Raw genomic sequence first — 20,377 nt, 5'->3', positions numbered from 1 at the left:
AAGCTTCCTATGACCTTTCATTAATATCATTATTAGTCTCTAGAAAGAAACATTAGACTATATGGTTACAAATGATAATCACACACAGACATTCTCACTGGCAAAGAAACAATAAACTCCCTTCCTCTTAGTCTCTTTTACATGTATTGTCTTCTGATCTCTTTTTCTTTTGCAACATCTTCAAATCTAATCCAAGTGGCAAAGGTCTTTCCTTTCTAAACCTGTGCTGGGAATTCAAGTCTATCTTGTGATTAACACCACATACTCTGTCACAGCTGTCATTACTATAAATATTTTTTTTCTTGCTTAAAATATATTTATTTTAATAGCATCTGTGGAAAAGCAGGCAATTTTTGGTTGATCAGAATTGGAAAAATAAAATTGCATGCTATTACAGTTTTCAAATGAAATGTTAAGTGTTAAATATGTCTTATTTTTCTTCACACTGAGGGAAGGGTTTTAATTACTGTTCTCTCCAGCAGGACTTACTGAATTTATACTTTCATTCATTTTATTTGCACTGAATTTTTTAATGCTAAGCGCTGAGCAGTTTACTGTTCAACCCTATCCTTGATGGGCCTGATAAATTTTCAATCACCTTAATTTTACAACCAAACTAACAGAAAAATAGACAAGTTCAGTAGGTGTAGTCTGTAAGGACAGCTCAAAGGCCAGTACGTTTTTGAAGAACCTTCATAATTAGAATATTAAGGAAAAAGACAAACCCATAAGTCTGCAACCATACGATGAATTTTGCTAACTTTTAGAAATATCCCCAAAAATGAATCAGTACCAATTTCTTGACATGACATTTTAAACTTTCAGTTATAAAACAATGTTTGAGAGAACAAATGGTAAAAGGAGCTCAGTTGAAAGTTAATCTGCCATTTAACAACAGCTTGTTCCTTTTTGAGCGGCACTGTGCACCTCTATGCAATTGGTTCCAGAGACTTCCGCCTATGTAGGACCTATGAAGGGTCTTACACTTTTCATTTTTACAGCTGTCTATATCTGCTGGCAAGGCTAGTGCATTTACTGGATGGACGCATCTAAACGAGTCCAGCTCCTGTGGAAATCTTCCAGTGCTTCCACATGAGCAAGGTTCTTTTGTCTCCTAACCAGATTATTATAGGTCTTGTTTGCTTGTGAGGGTGGAGCTCACCACCTGTAATCCCAGAGCAACGAAAACAGACAGGAAATACCCATTTTTTGGGGTGTGTGTCCCTGACAATACACAATACCTCAGTGATTTCCTCAAAATTTCAGTTAGGACACGGATGAAAATTTTAAAAAATTTGCTGATATGTCTTCATATCAAATAATTCAAGCAGATGTCAGATGCCCTTACACCACTCGATGTCTGGTTAGTTCCTTAGTCTTATGCACGAGTTACAGCCATCTCACTCAGTCTAAGTTCAACTTGTAGTGCTCGCCATAAGTTAAAACCACAAATCAAATGGATGTATTTTTTTGTAGTGCCTAGTTGCCAGACAATTTAGATGCACAGAATGTGAAGGTCCTATATGATGTGATCCATGAGTCTCTGCTCACAACTAACTACAATCCCTGGAAATACTCCCTTATGTACTAGTGATTGCTCAGGTCCTTCCTGTGGGAGATAAGAGACACTTTCCTTACTTGTGAAGGGACTGAGAAGGAAATTTCTACATCTCCTTTCTTCCCCAGTAATACTTAGATATTTTAGAGCAAGAACTCACGTATTAAAAAATCCCCAGCTGGTTTCAATTGTTTTCCTCCTCTGGCAGGTATGTATCCATTTTCAATTATACTTCTTTGCTGATTATTTCTTATCTAGGCAAATCACAGACAGTCTTGATCTCTTAATTTTATTTTAGTAAAAAATGCACAGTGAAATCCTGATGGTCATATTTTATAGATTTTATAGTTTAAGCTCTCTCATGAAGAAGAAACACTACTACTCATTTTCAAGAAACTTTGTAACCAAGCTGTACGTGTGCAAATTCCTAATTGTCTGTTTGGGAACTCTGATATATTCCTTTAAGTCTAGCCTTTCTGAAGGTCTTCTGCAAGCTGAAGCAGGATGTGAAAGTAACGACATTAATTGGTCCAAGTTGTAGTAATGTCAGTAACAGAGTTCACGTCTCTAAGAGCCTACAGAAGGTTTTGGGTCTGCTTATGCACAGCTTCAGGAGAGTGAACCGTGCAGCCTTAGCAATCCCTATCTGGATTTTAAAAAATGTCTGTACATTCCCTGTGGGTTACTCTGCTTAACCAAATAGACCACATCACTTGTACAGTCCTTCCTTCTAGTCCTGTAAAGATCTAAATGCTAGTTATCTTATACTGCCTTTGGTGATTCATAATCCTATGGACTAGCTGATCTAAGAACTCCATTTACTGACCTACTGTGTTGTTCAGGAGAGTGGAGAAGGAGTAATGGAGATAAGTAAGAGAGGAAAAATTCCTCTTCCATTTAATAGGCTGTCTCACATGGGAAAAGTTACCATTGTCAAAGTCTAAGAAAACTTTCAAAAAATGTTTTAGATTTCTAACTCTGGCTTATGAGGGCAGGGCAGATACTGAATTCGAGCCCTCCATCCCAAAAGCACAGCTGAGTGTGCATGCCTGGAGACACCTCACTCACTGGCTGCTTCCTTTTCAAACCAAGCCTTCCCTCGGCTGACTGCATGCCCAGAGCTGCCTGGCTAAGTGCCTCACTCCTGCCTGTTACACAGCTGGCTCCTGCACAGCACAACAGCAAATCCCAGAAGAGCTCTGCTGAGAAGACTGGCTTTGTCATTGGCCACTGGGAAGTCAAAGATTTCAGTCCCCAACCTGAGGGGATAAAACCTCCAACTCTCACACCCTGGGAGAAGCCTCAGCCATCCCTTGCTCTTCTTGCATGATCTTTCTTACCCCAGGATCTGAGCTGCCAAGACCTCTCTGTCCCCTCCTCAGCCAGGACTGACAGCCCCTGGACACCACGTGTCACCCCAGCACCCGGGGACTCAGCTGCAAGAGCCCCTCGGATCACAGTTGTGTTTTGGGTCCCACTGGAGGGAGGTGGCCTGGCCAGCACCCCTTGGTGCTGCTCCCCAGACAGGCAGGGCTCCAGATGTCCCCCTGTGCTTGCTGTTTCCCACCATCTCCAGGCTCTCCCGGGCAGGGTGCAGAGCACCTCCCCGGGCCCTGAGCGTGGAGCTCAGCAGTGAGCTCTGGGTTTCGGCTCCAAAAACTCTGCACTGCGGTGCTGCAGCCCTCGTTGGAGTGGGCTTTACAAGCACAGAACATTGCCTGATGCTGGGTATTGGATCAGATCAATGCACCATCCATGGACGTATTGTCCATTGAGCTCTTTTAATAAACAAAATGCCAATGGCCAGAAGAAGAATTTGTTTAGATCTGACACAATTTGAAACAGCTCAAGTAAGAGTTGTTATATATTTCCTCTGGATGAACTCTGTAAATCAGGAATTTAATCTTTTTGCTCAACTAAAAACAGTTACACTTCACAGGATGCTGTGATTTTTCACTTTTAAAATTGGAAGCCATCTTTTGTTCATGTTATGTGGTAGATGCCACAACAATTTTCAACTCCTTGTTTATTATTAGGGACATGCAGAATGTCTTCAGATACCTCACCTTTCTGGGAAATTATATATCTTTCAAATATGATATATTTTAAAAATAATACACCTTTATGTTTGTCTTTATAATATCTTTATTTCCATCAGCATTTGTGTTTATCTTAAGACCCTGGAAATCACCTCAAACACTCTATACATGAGCTGTATTTCAAGAGCTGATATATTGTACCTGCAGGAATTTGAGTTACGATATATTCCTGGTTTTCTATTATCAAGAAAAACACCTTGGTTTTAGTCAGAATGAGTTCTAGGTTTGTTTGTTATTTTTCAAGTATTTCTTCATAAAACTCACTGCATCATGTGAATAAGAAAAGTGCCACTACCTGCATTGTATAGCTTGAATTGTTGCAGGACTACGTAACAAACAATCTATATTGGATGGATCAGAAAGTCACCCAGAAATATGTCAGCATAATCCTTAAGTCCTGCATCCAAGTTCTCTAAGTGCCTTAACTGATCAAGATTCCCTCCTTAATTCTCTCGTCAAATTATTTATAGTAGATATAGCCATGTAGCTGGTAAGATAGAAAAAATTTCTAATTATATCTAGTCAAATCAAACGACAATTATGTCTTTAGGTAAGTCTGCCAAACAATGTTTTGCCAGAGAATGTTGGCCAAAAATGCTTTGACCGAAGAAAGAGGAAGGGTCCAAATCATCTGCATATGACACTCTATAAAACCTCCTTGAGACTGTTGTGCCCTGCTCTTACTGACAGTGTCAAGGTAAGTGTATGGGTTCTGTAGCACTGCAGAGACAGCATTTTTTCTTCATTCTACGTGCCTCACTGCATTCTGCTTGCTTCTGATAACCAGAAGTGAGGGTTTGCTTCTGATAGCTGGAATTTTCAATCTGCTTTCCATGGCATCTTTTTATTTCCAAATTATTAATATACTAGCAACTGATACTGAAAATGATATTCTAGTTTAAATACTGTAAAGGTAGAAAATGTAAGAGATTTCATCACTTGCACAGAAAACTATTGTCTAATTGATGGGAAGTATCTTCTTTCCCCCTCAGAGTCTTCTGCTGACGTGTCTTCAATAAGGTGCAGCCATGTCGTCAGACGCTGAGATGGCTGTTTTTGGGGAGGCAGCTCCTTACCTCCGAAAGTCAGAAAAGGAGAGGATTGAGGCCCAGAACAAGCCTTTTGATGCCAAGTCATCTGTCTTTGTGGTGCATCCCAAGGAATCCTTTGTGAAAGGGTCAATCCAGAGTAGGGAATCGGGGAAGGTCACTGTCAAGACTGAAGCTGGAGAGGTGGGTAAAATGCAAGGCTTGAGAACACAATTTAATTCCCACTCTGGGCTCTTAGCTGACACATGTCAGTTTCTCTTTCTTGACAGACTCTGACCGTGAAGGAAGATCAAATCTTCTCCATGAACCCTCCCAAGTATGACAAAGTGGAGGACATGGCCATGATGACCCACCTCCACGAACCTGCTGTGCTGTACAACCTCAAAGAGCGTTATGCAGCCTGGATGATCTACGTAAGTACCAGCAGCAGTCTTCCTTTGGGGAGCTGGGAGAACTGCTCTGCCAGGCTCAGGGGAAGGCAACGTGCTGTGTCCCTTCCTCGCAGACCTACTCGGGTCTCTTCTGCGTCACCGTCAACCCCTACAAGTGGCTGCCGGTGTACAACCCGGAGGTGGTGTTGGCCTACAGAGGCAAGAAGCGCAGTGAGGCCCCTCCACACATCTTCTCCATCTCTGACAATGCCTATCAGTTCATGTTAAATGGTGAGTTGATTGATAGCTCTTCAAATCGTACTGTAGTGTGCAATTCTGGAAAAATCTTCATTTTCTCTGCAGATAATTTTCAAATATATGGAGTCATGTTTACATCATATGTGTCAGTTGAGTAAGCTAGTATCCCCATCCTTAAATGAGATAAATAGCAGAGAAAACACACTGTTGATGTTGTGGAGGCAAGTTTTGCAGTAATGAATTAAAAAGTCTTATGGAAAGCAGAATTAGCAAGGCTACAGGAGTGTTGGTTCTCTATCTTAAAATGAAGCATGGAATCAAATAGTAATAACATTTAATTAATTTTACATTACATATTTAAAGTCACTGAAATTATATTGACATTACAAAATGATATTTGCTTTTGGTTCTGTCTGATACATAGAAATATCAAGTTTTATTTAAAGAGCATTATCTTAAAAAAAAAAGGTAGTATATTTTATCTTACATTCATATCCAAATAAGACTTAATTTGTTTATTCAGACAACTTCAAAAAATCCTGAGAGGGATTAAGTGCTGCATTTCCAGGGCATTTTAACTAGGAATTTGCTATCCAGTGTTCCTGCACTGTTAACGAAGCTTCAGTTCATACTTAGTTTCTCTGTAGCCTTTGGTTTCTCTGCAGTTCAGCAGTACTAAGAACACACTGTCTTTTCACAGATCGCGAGAACCAGTCAATCCTGATCACGTACGTACACTCCCTGCTGGGTCCCTGCGGGGCTGCCCGGTGCCAGGGGATCTCCTGCCTAACCACACGCTCTCTGCTTCTCTTTTTGCTTTCACAGCGGAGAATCCGGTGCAGGGAAGACTGTGAACACCAAGCGTGTCATCCAGTACTTTGCAACAATTGCAGCCAGTGGGGAGAAGAAGAAGGAAGAGCCCGGCAAAATGCAGGTAAATTAAGAGATGCTGGCTTGAATCAAAGCTTTTCTCCATTCCTGACATGATTTTTGGAAAGGATAACCAGCAATATTTATCATCCTGCAGGGAACGCTTGAGGATCAAATCATCAGCGCCAACCCACTGCTGGAGGCCTTTGGAAACGCCAAGACCGTGAGGAACGACAACTCCTCACGCTTTGTAAGTTGTTGCTTCAAACAAAATCTCTCCCTCTCTTTCCAAGACAAGTGATGGCCCTGGCAGTATCCCACATAAAGGGGATGTCATAAGAGCCCATCCAGGCTGAAATGCTGCTGCTTCTCCTTAACAGGGCAAATTCATCAGAATCCACTTTGGAGCCACAGGCAAACTGGCTTCTGCAGACATTGAAACTTGTAAGAGACTCTCCTGGCCTGATCCCATTCCTCCCCAAATTCCCACCTCCATGTGCATTCCTGTGCCTCACTCTTCTGCCTTCCTTGCCAGATCTGCTGGAGAAGTCCAGAGTCACTTTCCAGCTCCCGGCAGAAAGAAGCTACCACATCTTCTATCAGGTCACCTCCAACAAGAAGCCGGAGCTAATTGGTAGGAAGGATCATTATGACTTTTTGAGGATGAGTGCTGAGCAACAGTTCACCCTATTACCTGCTTGGCAAAACCTGTGTCTTGCCTCTTCCTGCTTTCAGACATGCTCCTCATCACCACCAACCCTTTTGATTTCCACTATGTGAGTCAAGGTGAGGTCACTGTTCCCAGCATTGATGACCAGGAGGAACTGATGGCTACAGATGTAAGTATTGAAAGAAATATTTGTACTGTGATTGTTAAGGATTTTAGGCAATGTTCTTACTTCACTGTTTTGACTGCAGAGTGCCATTGACATCCTGGGCTTCACTGCTGATGAAAAGACTGCCATCTACAAGCTGACAGGGGCCGTCATGCACTACGGGAATCTGAAGTTCAAGCAGAAACAACGAGAGGAGCAGGCAGAGCCTGATGGCACAGAAGGTCCTTAGCATTTGACCTCTTAATAAATAAATCAGTTTTGGGAAGATACTTTTGTTTTCAGTCAGGACAAAAGCTACAGTTTTTATTTTTTTATAGTGAAAACCAGGTAATGTTTCTTTAATGTCCACGAGGCTGTGAACCTGATTTTCTGATCCCTGGAATATCTTACTGATTGGTTACTTCAGTTACTTTTTGATGGGCTAGTTTAATGTATTTTTTCACTTAGCATATAGAGGTTATTGACAAGATTTTTGAATGGGCAGCTTCTCTATTTGCATACATGGGGTATGGATTAAGCTTTGGCATGTGCCTAGAGGCTGTTTCAAAAAGATGGACCCAGTTTAAAATCACTATGTCTTTGAAATTGAGTCCATCTTTTTGGAACACTTTGTACTTCTATCAGTAGTGTAGAACACAGTCTGTTTAAATGTAAGAGCTTTCTTAGGTCTTAACCGACATGCCAAGTTGTAATCTTCATGTATTCTTAAAGTGAATATTATGAAAATAATTTTTTCAGTTTATAAATTTAGTTAAAATATTAAAGGATAAGTTTCTTACTGATAACTACCTACTTTCCAAAACCACCAGTATTTTCTTTCACAGCTTTTCTGTATTCAATATGCTTGCTGTAATACTAGATTAAATTATTTGCAGTCAAGAATTTTGAATGCTGATGTCATTTCTTGACACACACCCATGGATCAATCCAGTCCTTGTCCAGTGGTGGACAAAGAAAAATGTTTTCTTTGTCTCTCTTGTGTTTCAGTTGCTGACAAGGCTGCCTACCTGATGGGTCTGAACTCAGCAGACCTGCTCAAGGCCCTCTGCTACCCCCGAGTCAAGGTTGGGAATGAATATGTGACCAAAGGTCAAACTGTGGAGCAGGTAAAACAATTGGTTGCTAGGAATACATCATTGTACCTCAGAATTTCTTTTCAGACAGATAAAATTCCCTAATTTTCTCTGAGCAATAACTTTTCTGCATTTCTCCTTTGTTTAAGGTGAACAATGCTGTAGGTGCTCTTGCAAAGGCTGTCTATGAGAAGATGTTCTTGTGGATGGTTGTTCGAATTAACCAACAGCTGGACACAAAACAGCCCAGACAGTACTTCATTGGTGTCCTGGACATTGCTGGCTTTGAGATCTTTGATGTAAGGAACAGAGTTTTCACAACAGCTTCATGGAAGGGACAATGGGCATTAGAAAATTCAAAGACTTATTTCATGAAGAGTCAGATTTTTGTAAAAAACAGTGATCAAGAAATCTCACTATTAAAGAGATTGGCCCTTTCAACCTTTAGATCTTAATAGGAGAGAAACAAATACCACAGAATATTAAGCTTAGTTAAAAGAAAAAAGGAAGAAATCTGTGACAAAGTTACATGGGCCAAAGGTATGGAAAATATTAAAAGGCTTTAGAAATACTCATGCTGTTGGTGAAAGAACCCCAAAAGCTTCCATACTAGGGCTTGGAAATATCTAAAGCCACTATCTTAAAAGCAGAAAAATATTTGAGTATTAAGTACAGACAGTCTTTGTAGCTGAGGTGTTGGGAGAGGCAGGGTCTAGTAATAAATTTGTTCTGATGGGAGAAAGTGTGTTGAAGTTATTTACTAAATATGATTAAGAATTAAGGTATTTCTAAGGGATAAGGGATAATTATCATAATTTAAAAATTCATTTTACATGGAATGAAAACAAACAAACAAAAATCTGTACATTACAATTTATTAGATGTCTTTTCTCTCTTCAGAATCCCTGTACAATCCCACTGGCAGAACAGAATTCCTGGCAGAACAGAAAGGGAAGGGGCTTTGTATTTATCTGAAGAGACACATGAAGGATTAGAACAACACAGGGAAAAGCCTTGTGGGAATGGCTGAATGTTGAAAAAGTTGTATTCTTTTTTTACATTTGGCAGTTCAACAGCTTTGAGCAGCTGTGCATCAACTTCACCAATGAGAAACTGCAACAGTTCTTCAACCACCACATGTTCGTGCTGGAGCAGGAGGAGTACAAGAAGGAGGGAATTGAATGGGAGTTCATTGACTTTGGGATGGACCTGGCTGCCTGCATTGAGCTCATTGAGAAGGTACCTTTTCCTTACAAGTGTACAATGTATCCTTCCTGTTCAGGTGCGTTAATGTTAGAATTCTCTAGTTATTAAGGGATACATAAAGAAACTTTTCATGTCTGGAATAAAATCTGGGCTACAAAGATTATTATGGGCCTACCGCACCTTTCTTAAGAAGAGAAACTGAGAGAGGTGGGTCTGTTCAGCCTGGAGAAGCTGAGGGGGAATCTCATCAATGTTTATAAATATCTCACGGGTGGATGTCAAGGGGATGTGCCAGACTCTTTTCAGTGGTGCCCAACGATACGATGAGAGGCAACAGGCACAGACTGAAGCAAAGGATGCTTCACCTGAGTATGAGGAGAAAATTCTTTACTCTGAGGGTGACAGAGCCCTGAAACACGCTATCCAGAGCGGGTGTGGAGTCTCCTTCTCTGGAGACATTCAAACCCACCTGGACCAACACTGTGATCTGCTCTGGTGACCATGCATTAGCAGGGAGGTTGGACTGGGGGATCTCCAGAGGTCCCTTCAGCCCAAACCATTCTGTGATTCTGTGATTTCAGGCACTGTATTTCTGTAATCTGTAATGTTGCCAGAAATATTAAAAAGTAGTTCCAAAAGTAAAGGTAAAATATCAAGGATGAAAATTATGAATCTCACTTAATTTTCTATGACATATTGTCCAGAAAAGAACAGAAGCAACATTATCTTCTGATTAGTTACAAAGCTTTTTGTCTTAACACTAGCCTCTTTCCAACCAAGCAATCTGTTTCTGCTTCTTGTCTGCTGTAATGTCTTCCAGCCCATGGGCATCTTCTCCATCCTGGAAGAGGAGTGCATGTTCCCCAAGGCAACTGACACCTCTTTCAAGAACAAGCTCTATGACCAACATCTGGGCAAGTCTGCTAACTTTCAGAAGCCCAAACCTGCCAAAGGCAAGGCTGAGGCTCACTTCTCCCTGGTGCACTATGCTGGCACGGTGGACTACAACATCACTGGCTGGCTGGAGAAGAACAAGGACCCCCTGAATGAAACTGTCATTGGCTTGTACCAGAAATCATCTGTGAAGACACTGGCCTTACTCTTTGCGAACTATGGTGGAGCAGATGCAGGTCAGCTCTGTGAAAGCTGCATGTTCAATGTGGGAAGAAGCTAACAGGAAATCAAAAAGGAAAAGGTTTAAAAATTGTTTTTTGTTCTGAAATTCAGTGTTCAACATTAATATTTTAATTTGATTTACAGAGAGTGGTGGCAAAAAGGGTGGCAAGAAGAAGGGTTCTTCTTTCCAGACTGTCTCAGCCCTTTTCCGGGTATGTATCGGTTTAGTCACTTTGTCTCTTCTTCCTTGAACGGAGGGAATTTAAAATGTGAAAAGTTACTTTATAACTCTTGAGGACCTTTAGCAAGAGGTTGAAGAAGATTATGTACTGTAGGTAAATATTCTTTCAGTTTAAATGATGGTACATTTTCTTTCCTTTTTTTTTTTTTTTTAACATGGAATTATTACAATACCAAAATGAAAACTCCTTGAAATGGTCAAGGAGGTTGACACTCAGATCTTTTTTCATAAACCTGTGGGGTTTTTGCTATCTTTTATATTGACATAGGTCAGTTTCTATCAGATATTGCACAGAGTTCAGGATGTTTTAACAAAGAGAGATTTTTGAATTCTGAATATTTTCAATACTGCTGGCATGAACTAAGCAGTCCTGAAAACCAGAGAGCCTGGATTTTTGATTCTCATATATGAAAGTGCAACCAATATATTGATACAGGAGCACAAGTATAAGGAATTGTTCATGACTTTCAAAGCCATGTCTCTCGGAGTAATATTCAAGTTTTGTAAATCATAAATTATGATGGCAAACTAACCAAATTGTATTTCCTTTTAATAATAATGTTCAACAATGAAAGATGGATGAACACATAAACATATATTAATATGGAAATGTTGCAATTGAGTATAATTGAGTATAATCTGATTCAATAGAAGCAGGGATGCAGATGCAGGGATGCAGATCTTTCATTTGCTGATGTAAACTTCAAATCGTACTCTCACAGGAAAATTTAAACAAGCTGATGACAAATCTGCGCAGCACTCACCCCCATTTTGTACGATGCATCATCCCAAATGAAACAAAAACACCAGGTAAGCAGATTCAATAGGAGGGAAAAAAAGTCCCAGGAGCTCTTCTGGTGAGTATCAAACAACGGAGAAGTCACTAATGGTGGTATTGTTAGGTGCCATGGAACATGAGCTGGTGCTGCATCAGCTGCGGTGCAATGGCGTGCTGGAAGGAATCCGAATTTGCAGGAAAGGATTCCCCAGCAGAGTCCTGTATGCTGACTTCAAGCAAAGGTAAAAGTGCTTTCACTGTCCCTAACACGTGACATGACTGAGTCAGACAGTCAGCTGTTGCTGAGGAGGCTGTGAGGCTCTGCCTCAGTGCAGGTTTCAGTAATGTGGATTTCTCCATGCTCTGCTTTCTCCTACAGATACAGAGTGCTTAATGCAAGTGCTATTCCAGAAGGTCAGTTCATGGACAGCAAGAAGGCTTCAGAGAAGCTTCTTGGGTCCATTGATGTGGACCACACCCAGTATAGATTTGGTCACACTAAGGTAGAAACAAGTCTTGTGTTCCATCACTGTGTACCTCTATTACGCACTACCTGAGACCGATGTGTTACAATGTTCCCTTTCTCAAGGTGTTCTTCAAAGCTGGGCTGATAGGTCTGCTGGAGGAGATGAGAGACGAGAAACTAGCAGAGATTATGACCATGATACAAGCCAGGTGCAGGGGCTACCTGATGAGAGTGGAGTATCGGAAAATGGTGGAGAGGAGGTAGACAATTTTCACTCACATATCATGTTCTCATACAACTTGGCTAATTGAGTCTAAATTCACTGCCAGCACAGTATGCAATAGTCATGTGAATTTTACTTCAGGGAGTCCATATTTTGCATCCAGTATAACGTTCGTGCATTCATGAATGTGAAGCACTGGCCCTGGATGAAGTTGTTCTTCAAGATCAAGCCCTTGCTGAAGAGCGCAGAATCGGAGAAAGAGATGGCCAACATGAAGGAAGAATTTGAGAAAACCAAGGAAGAACTTGCAAAGTCTGAGGCAAAGAGGAAGGAGCTAGAGGAGAAAATGGTGGTCCTGCTGCAGGAGAAAAATGACCTGCAGCTCCAAGTGCAGGCGGTGGGTATCACTGTTCATTTGTCCCTGGGAAAGTAATGTCACACAGCCAGAATGCTTCTCACCCTGAGCAGGGACTCACAGGAGGCTGAATAATATGTAGCAGAAAACGTTCTAAATCGCACACTCTAACACTGTGTAAAGAGGCACTGGCAGGGGCATGGTGAGTCTCGTGGCAGCCCCACACGAGACCCGGCATTCCTGCTGCCTGAAAGAAGAGCCACGTAACACTGGGCAACAAGTAACCCACAGCAGAGAGCTCTGAACTGAAGGGAAATATCTCCACCTACTCAACATTCATCACCATGTATCTGTCTAACAGAGTCAAGGCAAAGCTCAGAAGGATACACTATTTACAGCTACACTAGGGAAGCCAGGGTTACTTTCAGAAACATGGATACATCCCATTCAAACTCAATTAGTAATAGGCAGTTTCTTCACACCAAATGAAGTGATCAATTAGTTAGCACTGTAAATGCTCAGCATGGGCTGGAAAGAAGGCACAGAGGTGACCAATAGCAAAGGCAAGAACTCTGCTGGACTTACAGCAATTTTAATGCATGTAGAAAGGTGATAAATTTCTTTCTCGAATAAATTATTCTCAAAAGATGGAAAAGCCTTCATTTCCCAAATTTTATAAGGTTCTCAATGAGACAATTAAAAAGCTACTAAGGACTACTTCTGTCAGGAAAGAAGACTCCAAGCCTTTGTTGCTGCTGAAACTAGTAATTGAAGTGACCACTCTTGTCTTGTGCTGTGTTTATGAGTGCATGAGATATCTCATAGCTACACTCTCTGTGAGACAATTTGAAGAGACACAAAAAATTTGTGGTCAATGTTGATAGCAGATAAACAGGTTTCCCAATAGACACATGGCAAGATCCTCTGGTTTCTGGAGTGGAAGGCCACGGTCGGTCCTGCATTAACGCGTGCCTACTCAGGGATAAAAAAGTCAGAGCAGAGAAACTTCAAAACATTACAACCCATAAAATCTGTGTCTCTCCACCAGGAAGCAGATAGTTTGGCTGATGCTGAGGAAAGATGTGACCAGCTCATCAAAACCAAAATCCAGCTGGAAGCCAAAATTAAGGAGGTGACTGAAAGGGCTGAGGATGAGGAAGAAATTAATGCTGAACTGACAGCCAAGAAGAGGAAACTGGAGGATGAATGCTCAGAGTTGAAGAAAGACATTGATGACCTTGAGTTAACGTTGGCCAAAGTGGAGAAGGAAAAACATGCCACTGAAAACAAGGTACACACACTGGGAGTCAAATAAAGGATGAAGGGACAGATGCTTCCCATGTCAGCCCGGTACCCTCAAAACAAAGTGAGGTTTGGAGCATCAGAGTGGTGAAGCTAGGCAGTCCAAATAAAAAACAAGCTCCTGGTTAAGGACTGCATAGTGAAAAGATCACTGTATCAGCATTCAAGTCTTCTACACAGACTTTCAGCACTTTCTTAAAATGCACAGGTGAAAAACCTGACAGAGGAGATGGCAGCCCTGGACGAGACCATTGCCAAGCTGACAAAAGAGAAGAAAGCCCTCCAAGAGGCCCATCAGCAGACACTGGATGACCTGCAGGCAGAAGAGGACAAAGTCAACACGCTGACCAAAGCCAAGACCAAGCTGGAGCAGCAAGTGGACGATGTGAGCACACAGCCATCCAGCAAGAGCAGGACAGGTATGGAGTTAGACCTGACTGGTCATGAGCTGAGGGTCTTGTTCTTTTTAGCTGGAAGGATCCCTGGAGCAAGAGAAGAAACTGCGCATGGACCTTGAGAGAGCTAAGAGGAAACTGGAAGGAGACCTGAAGCTGGCCCAAGACACCATAATGGACTTGGAAAATGATAAGCAGCAGCTGGATGAGAAACTGAAGAAGTAAGTGTGGCTGTGGGACACCTGAGTGCTGGGCTGCTTGCACTTGTCTTTTTTCCCTGATTTCTAACACAGTTTGATTTGCCCACAGGAAAGACTTTGAAATCAGTCAGATCCAGAGCAAGATTGAAGATGAGCAAGCAATGGGCATGCAATTACAGAAGAAGATCAAGGAACTGCAGGCAAGTCTCTGTTCATTCTCTTCTGAACTTTGGAAAGACATCAGGTAGGAGGAGGGACTGGGTGTGAAGGGTCCCTACTGTTCCACAGGCCCGTATTGAGGAACTGGAGGAGGAAATTGAGGCCGAGCGAACCTCTCGGGCAAAAGCCGAGAAGCATCGCGCTGACCTCTCCAGGGAGCTAGAGGAGATCAGCGAGCGTCTGGAAGAAGCAGGAGGGGCCACGGCAGCTCAGATCGAGGTGAACAAGAAGCGTGAGGCAGAGTTTCAGAAGATGCGTCGCGACCTGGAAGAGGCCACGCTGCAGCACGAAGCCACGGCTGCCGCCCTGCGCAAGAAGCACGCGGACAGCACAGCTGAGCTTGGGGAGCAGATCGACAACCTGCAGCGAGTGAAGCAGAAGCTGGAGAAGGAGAAGAGTGAGCTGAAGATGGAGATTGACGACTTGGCCAGTAACATGGAGTCTGTCTCCAAAGCCAAGGTATGGAACTGGAGCAGAGAATGCCCACCAGGCCAAGGTCTGACTCATAGCCTACATCTACCAGCCACATTCTCATTAAAAAGATCCCTGCTGTAAGAATAATGAGAGTGCAGGTGTTGATCTCCTTTTTTCCCTTGTGTATTCTACCTAGGCAAATCTGGAGAAGATGTGCCGCACTCTGGAAGACCAGCTGAATGAGATTAAAACAAAGGAGGAGCAGAATCAGCGCATGATCAATGACCTCAATACTCAAAGAGCTCGTCTGCAGACAGAATCAGGTGAGATATCCTCATTCCTGAGGTAGAATGGGACAACGTGCACTCATTGAGGATAGCGCAAGGTACAGTGTGACAAGTGGTAAAACCTTTCTAGGCCACTCCTGATCAAATGGTTTTACAGGCTTAATTTGTCACAGTATTACTAGTCTAGTTACCTTTCTTCAATTTCCTCTTCCCAGGTGAATATTCACGCCAGGTAGAGGAAAAGGATGCTCTGATTTCTCAGCTGTCCAGGGGCAAGCAAGGCTTTACCCAACAGATTGAGGAACTCAAGAGACATCTAGAAGAAGAAATAAAGGTCTGCAAGCACCCTACTGTACACAGTCTACATCTCCCCTAAAAGTATCTGGAGAATCCTCTGTCATCCAGACTGGTTTAATATTCTTTACCCAAACTAACATAGTACTTGAGGGAATTGCAGTAATGCACATACAACAACTCATAGGCTACAGAGGAAAGGAAGTGTCATGATTTTGATGATGGAAGTCATGAGAATCTGTCGATACTCTCTAAGACTGGATGCAGACACATATGTAGAAACACTAGACAACTGTTTCCAGAGCCTGTGTCACTAAGACATCTCATCTGCCAGAACACATGGATGATGGCTCCAGTAGCTCCCAGCTTTGTATTTGCTTAATTTGAGTGTCATTTGTAATTTCTTGACAGTATCACTATGAAGCGTCATCTCAAGACAAGTATCCAGGTTACCAATCCCAATGTTCCCCCAGGCCAAGAACGCCCTGGCCCACGCCCTGCAGTCTGCTCGCCACGACTGTGACTTGCTCCGGGAACAATATGAGGAGGAGCAGGAAGCCAAGGGGGAGCTGCAGCGTGCGCTGTCCAAGGCCAACAGCGAAGTGGCCCAGTGGAGAACCAAATACGAGACTGACGCTATTCAGCGCACGGAGGAGCTGGAGGAGGCCAAGTATGTGGGAAGTGGGATGTTGAATGGCTGGAGAAGACTGAGGCTGTCAAGGGAAATTGGAGTCTCTAAGTTTGGGTTAAAACAGTGGTGGGACCAAGGCAGGAATAGATCATCTTTGCCATAAAGGGGAGGAAGGGGGGAAGGAGAGGATAGGCATGCTGTGGAAAAAGAGATTGGAAGCAGAAATGGAACCCTTAAGCTAGAACAGCTAGGACAGGCCAGATACTCAGAAGGTGTCAGGACACAGATGTGGTAGACCCCTAAGCTCTAAGCTGGAGCTGTGCTGATCTCCTCCCAGGAAGAAGCTGGCACAACGCCTGCAGGAGGCAGAGGAACATGTTGAAGCTGTGAATGCCAAATGTGCCTCCCTGGAAAAGACAAAGCAGAGGCTGCAGAATGAAGTGGAGGACCTGATGATTGACGTGGAGCGGTCAAATGCTGCCTGCGCAGCTCTGGATAAGAAGCAGAAGAACTTTGACAAGGTCTTTTGGGCTCCAGACATGGGGTTCCTGGGCAGAGCATCCCCTCCTGATGGCCACATCCAAACTCACACCTGGTTTCTCTTCAGATCCTGGCAGAATGGAAGCAGAAGTACGAGGAGACACAGGCTGAGCTGGAAGCCTCCCAGAAGGAGTCTCGCTCTCTCAGCACGGAGCTCTTTAAGATGAAGAATGCCTATGAGGAGTCCTTGGACCACCTGGAAACGCTGAAGCGGGAGAACAAGAACTTGCAGCGTAAGTGCCTGGCCCTCTGCTCCTGGCAGGGCTTTCTCCTGTCCAGCACTACGCACCACTGCACATGGGTCTGTGCCTGCAGGAGGGCAGGGATGTCTGTCACCTTGGTGTGACAGGGCCCTTCCCGTTGTGCTCTGTGCCTGACCATGCCATTGGTGTTTGCTCCCACAGAGGAGATTTCCGACCTCACGGAGCAGATTGCAGAGGGAGGAAAGGCGATTCATGAGCTGGAGAAAGTCAAGAAGCAGATTGAGCAGGAGAAATCTGAAATCCAGGCTGCTCTGGAGGAAGCTGAGGTATATAGGGTGCTTTGAAATGGTGTCCAGATGCAAAGTATGGAATTAGTTATCTGCAGAGCTGGCAGGAAAGCAAGCCTAGATTTCAAGAAGTACTGCTTAAGTGATGACTTAGGAAAGCAAGCAATGTTTTAAGTCACTGTTCCTGCTGACTTTGTCCAGGCCTCCCTGGAACATGAAGAGGGGAAGATCCTGCGCCTCCAGCTTGAGCTGAACCAGGTGAAGTCCGAGATTGACAGGAAGATAGCAGAAAAAGATGAGGAGATTGACCAGATGAAGAGAAACCACCTCAGAATTGTGGAGTCCATGCAGAGCACCCTGGATGCTGAGATCAGGAGCAGGAATGAAGCCCTGAGGCTGAAGAAGAAGATGGAGGGAGATCTGAATGAAATGGAGATCCAGCTGAGCCATGCCAACCGCGTGGCTGCAGAGGCACAAAAGAACCTGAGAAACACCCAGGGAGTGCTCAAGGTCTGTTCAGCAAAGCTATGAGAGAGAGATGACACCCCTGAATATTTTGTCATGCAAGCACACACTGGTACCTTGCAATTTCTCTTGTCCCTTTCTCAGGATACCCAGATACACTTAGATGATGCTCTGAGGACACAGGAGGACCTGAAGGAGCAGGTGGCCATGGTGGAGCGCAGAGCAAACCTGTTGCAGGCTGAAGTTGAGGAGCTACGGGCAGCTCTGGAGCAGACGGAGCGTTCGAGGAAACTGGCTGAGCAGGAGCTTCTGGATGCCACCGAACGTGTGCAGCTCCTCCATACCCAGGTCAGGCACTCGAATGGAAACTAATCCCCTCAAAAACGTATAACAAAGAGTGAGATTGCTATGCACCTTGTACGTGCTTACTATATAAACACTTGATAAGACATGCGATGTTATGGCCAGTCTAGGCAGCCACCCATGTCTGCTTGGCTGATGTGGCTGTTGCATTAAAGACTTTCATAACCTGTACACACACTTTTAGGTCTTCAAGTGGAGGCATTAGGTCTAACAGTACAAACCACATGTTTCCTGTTACACAGAACACCAGCTTAATCAACACCAAGAAGAAGCTGGAAACAGACATTACCCAAATTCAGAGTGAAATGGAGGATACGATCCAGGAAGCCCGCAATGCTGAAGAGAAGGCCAAGAAGGCCATCACAGATGTGAGTCGGGGGCTCCTTTCATTGCTGATGCTGGATGCGTTCTCCTTGGAACTTTGTCCAGCCCCCAAATGGACTTGACCCTTTGCTCTCATCAGGCAGCCATGATGGCAGAAGAGCTGAAGAAGGAGCAGGACACCACTGCCCACCTGGAGAGGATGAAGAAGAACCTGGACCAGACAGTGAAGGACCTACAGCTCCGTTTGGATGAGGCTGAGCAGTTGGCCCTGAAGGGAGGCAAGAAGCAAATCCAGAAGCTGGAGGCCAGAGTGCGTAGGGCTGCTCTTTGTACATGAGTGAACGTGTCACATAAGCAGCCATCAGGGAAGCTCCAAAGATGGGCTTGTCCTTGCAGGTGCGGGAGCTGGAAGGGGAGGTTGATGCTGAGCAGAAGCGCAGCGCTGAAGCCATAAAGGGTGTGCGCAAGTACGAGAGGAGGGTGAAGGAGCTGACCTACCAGGTAAGGCAGGAGGTCTCCTTGGACTGACAGAGTTTTCTCAATGTAAGTCAAATTTTGCACACGCCATCCCCAAGGGGAATTGTTAACTTTATTTGGTGGAAAGCAAATAATTCATTCTCTCTCTTGTTTGTCAACTCCTTTAGTCTGAGGAAGACCGTAAGAATATCCTGAGGCTTCAGGATCTTGTGGACAAACTGCAAATGAAGGTGAAATCCTACAAGAGACAAGCCGAGGAGGCTGTAAGTATTGTTTGGAGAATGTACAAGCGACACCTTCTATCAGGGCAGCTTGCTCATTGAGCTGACTATGAACACCAGAAAAGGAGCATGAGAGAAACACTCAAACACTCTTGGTTACACCATTTCACTATGGTGTCATGAAGCCTTGCTGAGTTCTGGGCACCGTGTGATTTGGGATAATGTGGGCAAGTTGTGCATCCTGTTTTGTACAGGAGGTCAGACTAAACAAACAGAAGGGCCACATCCACTGACTGAGGAATTCATGCATCTCTGCTTCTGATCAACAGCAGAAGGCTTCAGGGTGTTTCTCAGCCTAATAAAACAGACTGATAGCTGGGCAGCAAATAGTGTCAGAATAGAGACCCAAATGACACACCCAAGTGATGAATTAGCTCCTCAGGAGTGACACAGTAGTGGTGAAGCTTGTTCTAGTGGTGTCCTGAGTAAGGGAGGAGGAGGATGTCTGTGTGAGGCTTGTGTGTAAGCATCAGTGGATGGGGGATGGAGCTCTGGGCCTTCCCCTGGGAAATCCTGCAGCCACACAAGGCCGAGCTGCAGCAGGATTGAAAGCCCTGCCATGGGCTCCTCATCAACAACTCCCTCTCCCCACACAGGAGGAACTGTCCAATGTCAACCTCTCCAAGTTCCGCAAGATCCAGCACGAGCTGGAGGAAGCCGAGGAGCGGGCTGACATTGCAGAGTCGCAGGTCAACAAGCTCCGAGTGAAGAGTCGGGAGTTTCACAGCAAAAAAATAGAAGAAGAAGAGTGAGGATGTCATGAGGCAGACAAGTGACTGGAGGGATTCACAAAATGTGAACCTCTTGGTCTCTTTCTTATGCAGTGTAATTTGTTTTTGCAATTGTGTGTAGACAATAAAGACTGTAGTTTCCTTTGCATACAGAACACGAGTAGGTTCTTCTCACTCTCCATTCTGCTAGTTTTGTTTCCCTCCTTAGCTATGGATTCTCATTAATCTCTGGCTATTGCTGCATATTTAGCCTGTGTCCTTTAGCTATCTGATCTGTTGAACATGCTTTTGTTTCATGGACAGTGAAAACTTTAAGTAATAATGTATTTTTCTTGCTAGTGAAAAGGATGTAGAAAAGAATCAATTTACAACAGACACAGCACTGTTTAGGTGATTCACTAATACCCCACAATTATGCATTTTTTTCTCCTTTCAATCTGGTTACTATTACCTTCACCTACACAT

The 20,377-nt window shown here is 43.7% G+C and overlaps 1 protein-coding gene and 1 long non-coding RNA gene across 20 annotated transcripts in view; one reads left to right on the top strand and one right to left on the bottom strand.

Moving 5' to 3' along the window:
• Positions 1–20,377, bottom strand: part of LOC110364326 (uncharacterized) — a 189,539-nt gene that overhangs the window by 92,297 nt on the left and 76,865 nt on the right. The window lies entirely within an intron of this gene.
• LOC102096270 (myosin heavy chain, skeletal muscle, adult) lies at positions 4,671–20,060 on the top strand. Its single transcript, XM_065034471.1, has 38 exons — positions 4,671–4,889; positions 4,976–5,119; positions 5,212–5,368; positions 6,036–6,063; positions 6,161–6,269; positions 6,363–6,455; positions 6,586–6,649; positions 6,741–6,839; positions 6,941–7,044; positions 7,124–7,262; positions 8,029–8,147; positions 8,264–8,413; positions 9,183–9,353; positions 10,141–10,450; positions 10,581–10,648; positions 11,400–11,487; positions 11,580–11,697; positions 11,835–11,958; positions 12,045–12,181; positions 12,286–12,541; positions 13,548–13,790; positions 14,010–14,186; positions 14,272–14,417; positions 14,506–14,596; positions 14,685–15,074; positions 15,226–15,352; positions 15,532–15,650; positions 16,084–16,280; positions 16,579–16,762; positions 16,849–17,014; positions 17,186–17,310; positions 17,473–17,781; positions 17,881–18,084; positions 18,342–18,467; positions 18,563–18,733; positions 18,820–18,924; positions 19,068–19,163; positions 19,778–20,060. Exons 1-38 carry the CDS (start codon positions 4,686–4,688, stop codon positions 19,931–19,933), a joined length of 5,814 nt encoding a protein of 1,937 aa, XP_064890543.1. The 5' UTR covers positions 4,671–4,685; the 3' UTR covers positions 19,934–20,060.

This window comes from Columba livia, chromosome 18, assembly GCF_036013475.1.
Source record: "Columba livia isolate bColLiv1 breed racing homer chromosome 18, bColLiv1.pat.W.v2, whole genome shotgun sequence".
Classification (NCBI taxonomy): Eukaryota; Metazoa; Chordata; class Aves; order Columbiformes; family Columbidae; genus Columba; species Columba livia.
This window is presented reverse-complemented; position numbering and strand designations above follow the sequence as displayed.

Excerpts from the sequence above, each read along its gene's own strand:
- LOC102096270 (XM_065034471.1), top strand. The coding sequence starts at position 4,686 with ATGTCGTCAGACGCTGAGATGGCTGTTTTTGGGGAGGCAGCTCCTTAC. Across the intron at positions 17,311-17,472 it reads CTGCTCTGGAGGAAGCTGAG|GCCTCCCTGGAACATGAAGA; the intron begins GTATATAGGGTG and ends GACTTTGTCCAG. Across the intron at positions 18,468-18,562 it reads CCAAGAAGGCCATCACAGAT|GCAGCCATGATGGCAGAAGA; the intron begins GTGAGTCGGGGG and ends TGCTCTCATCAG.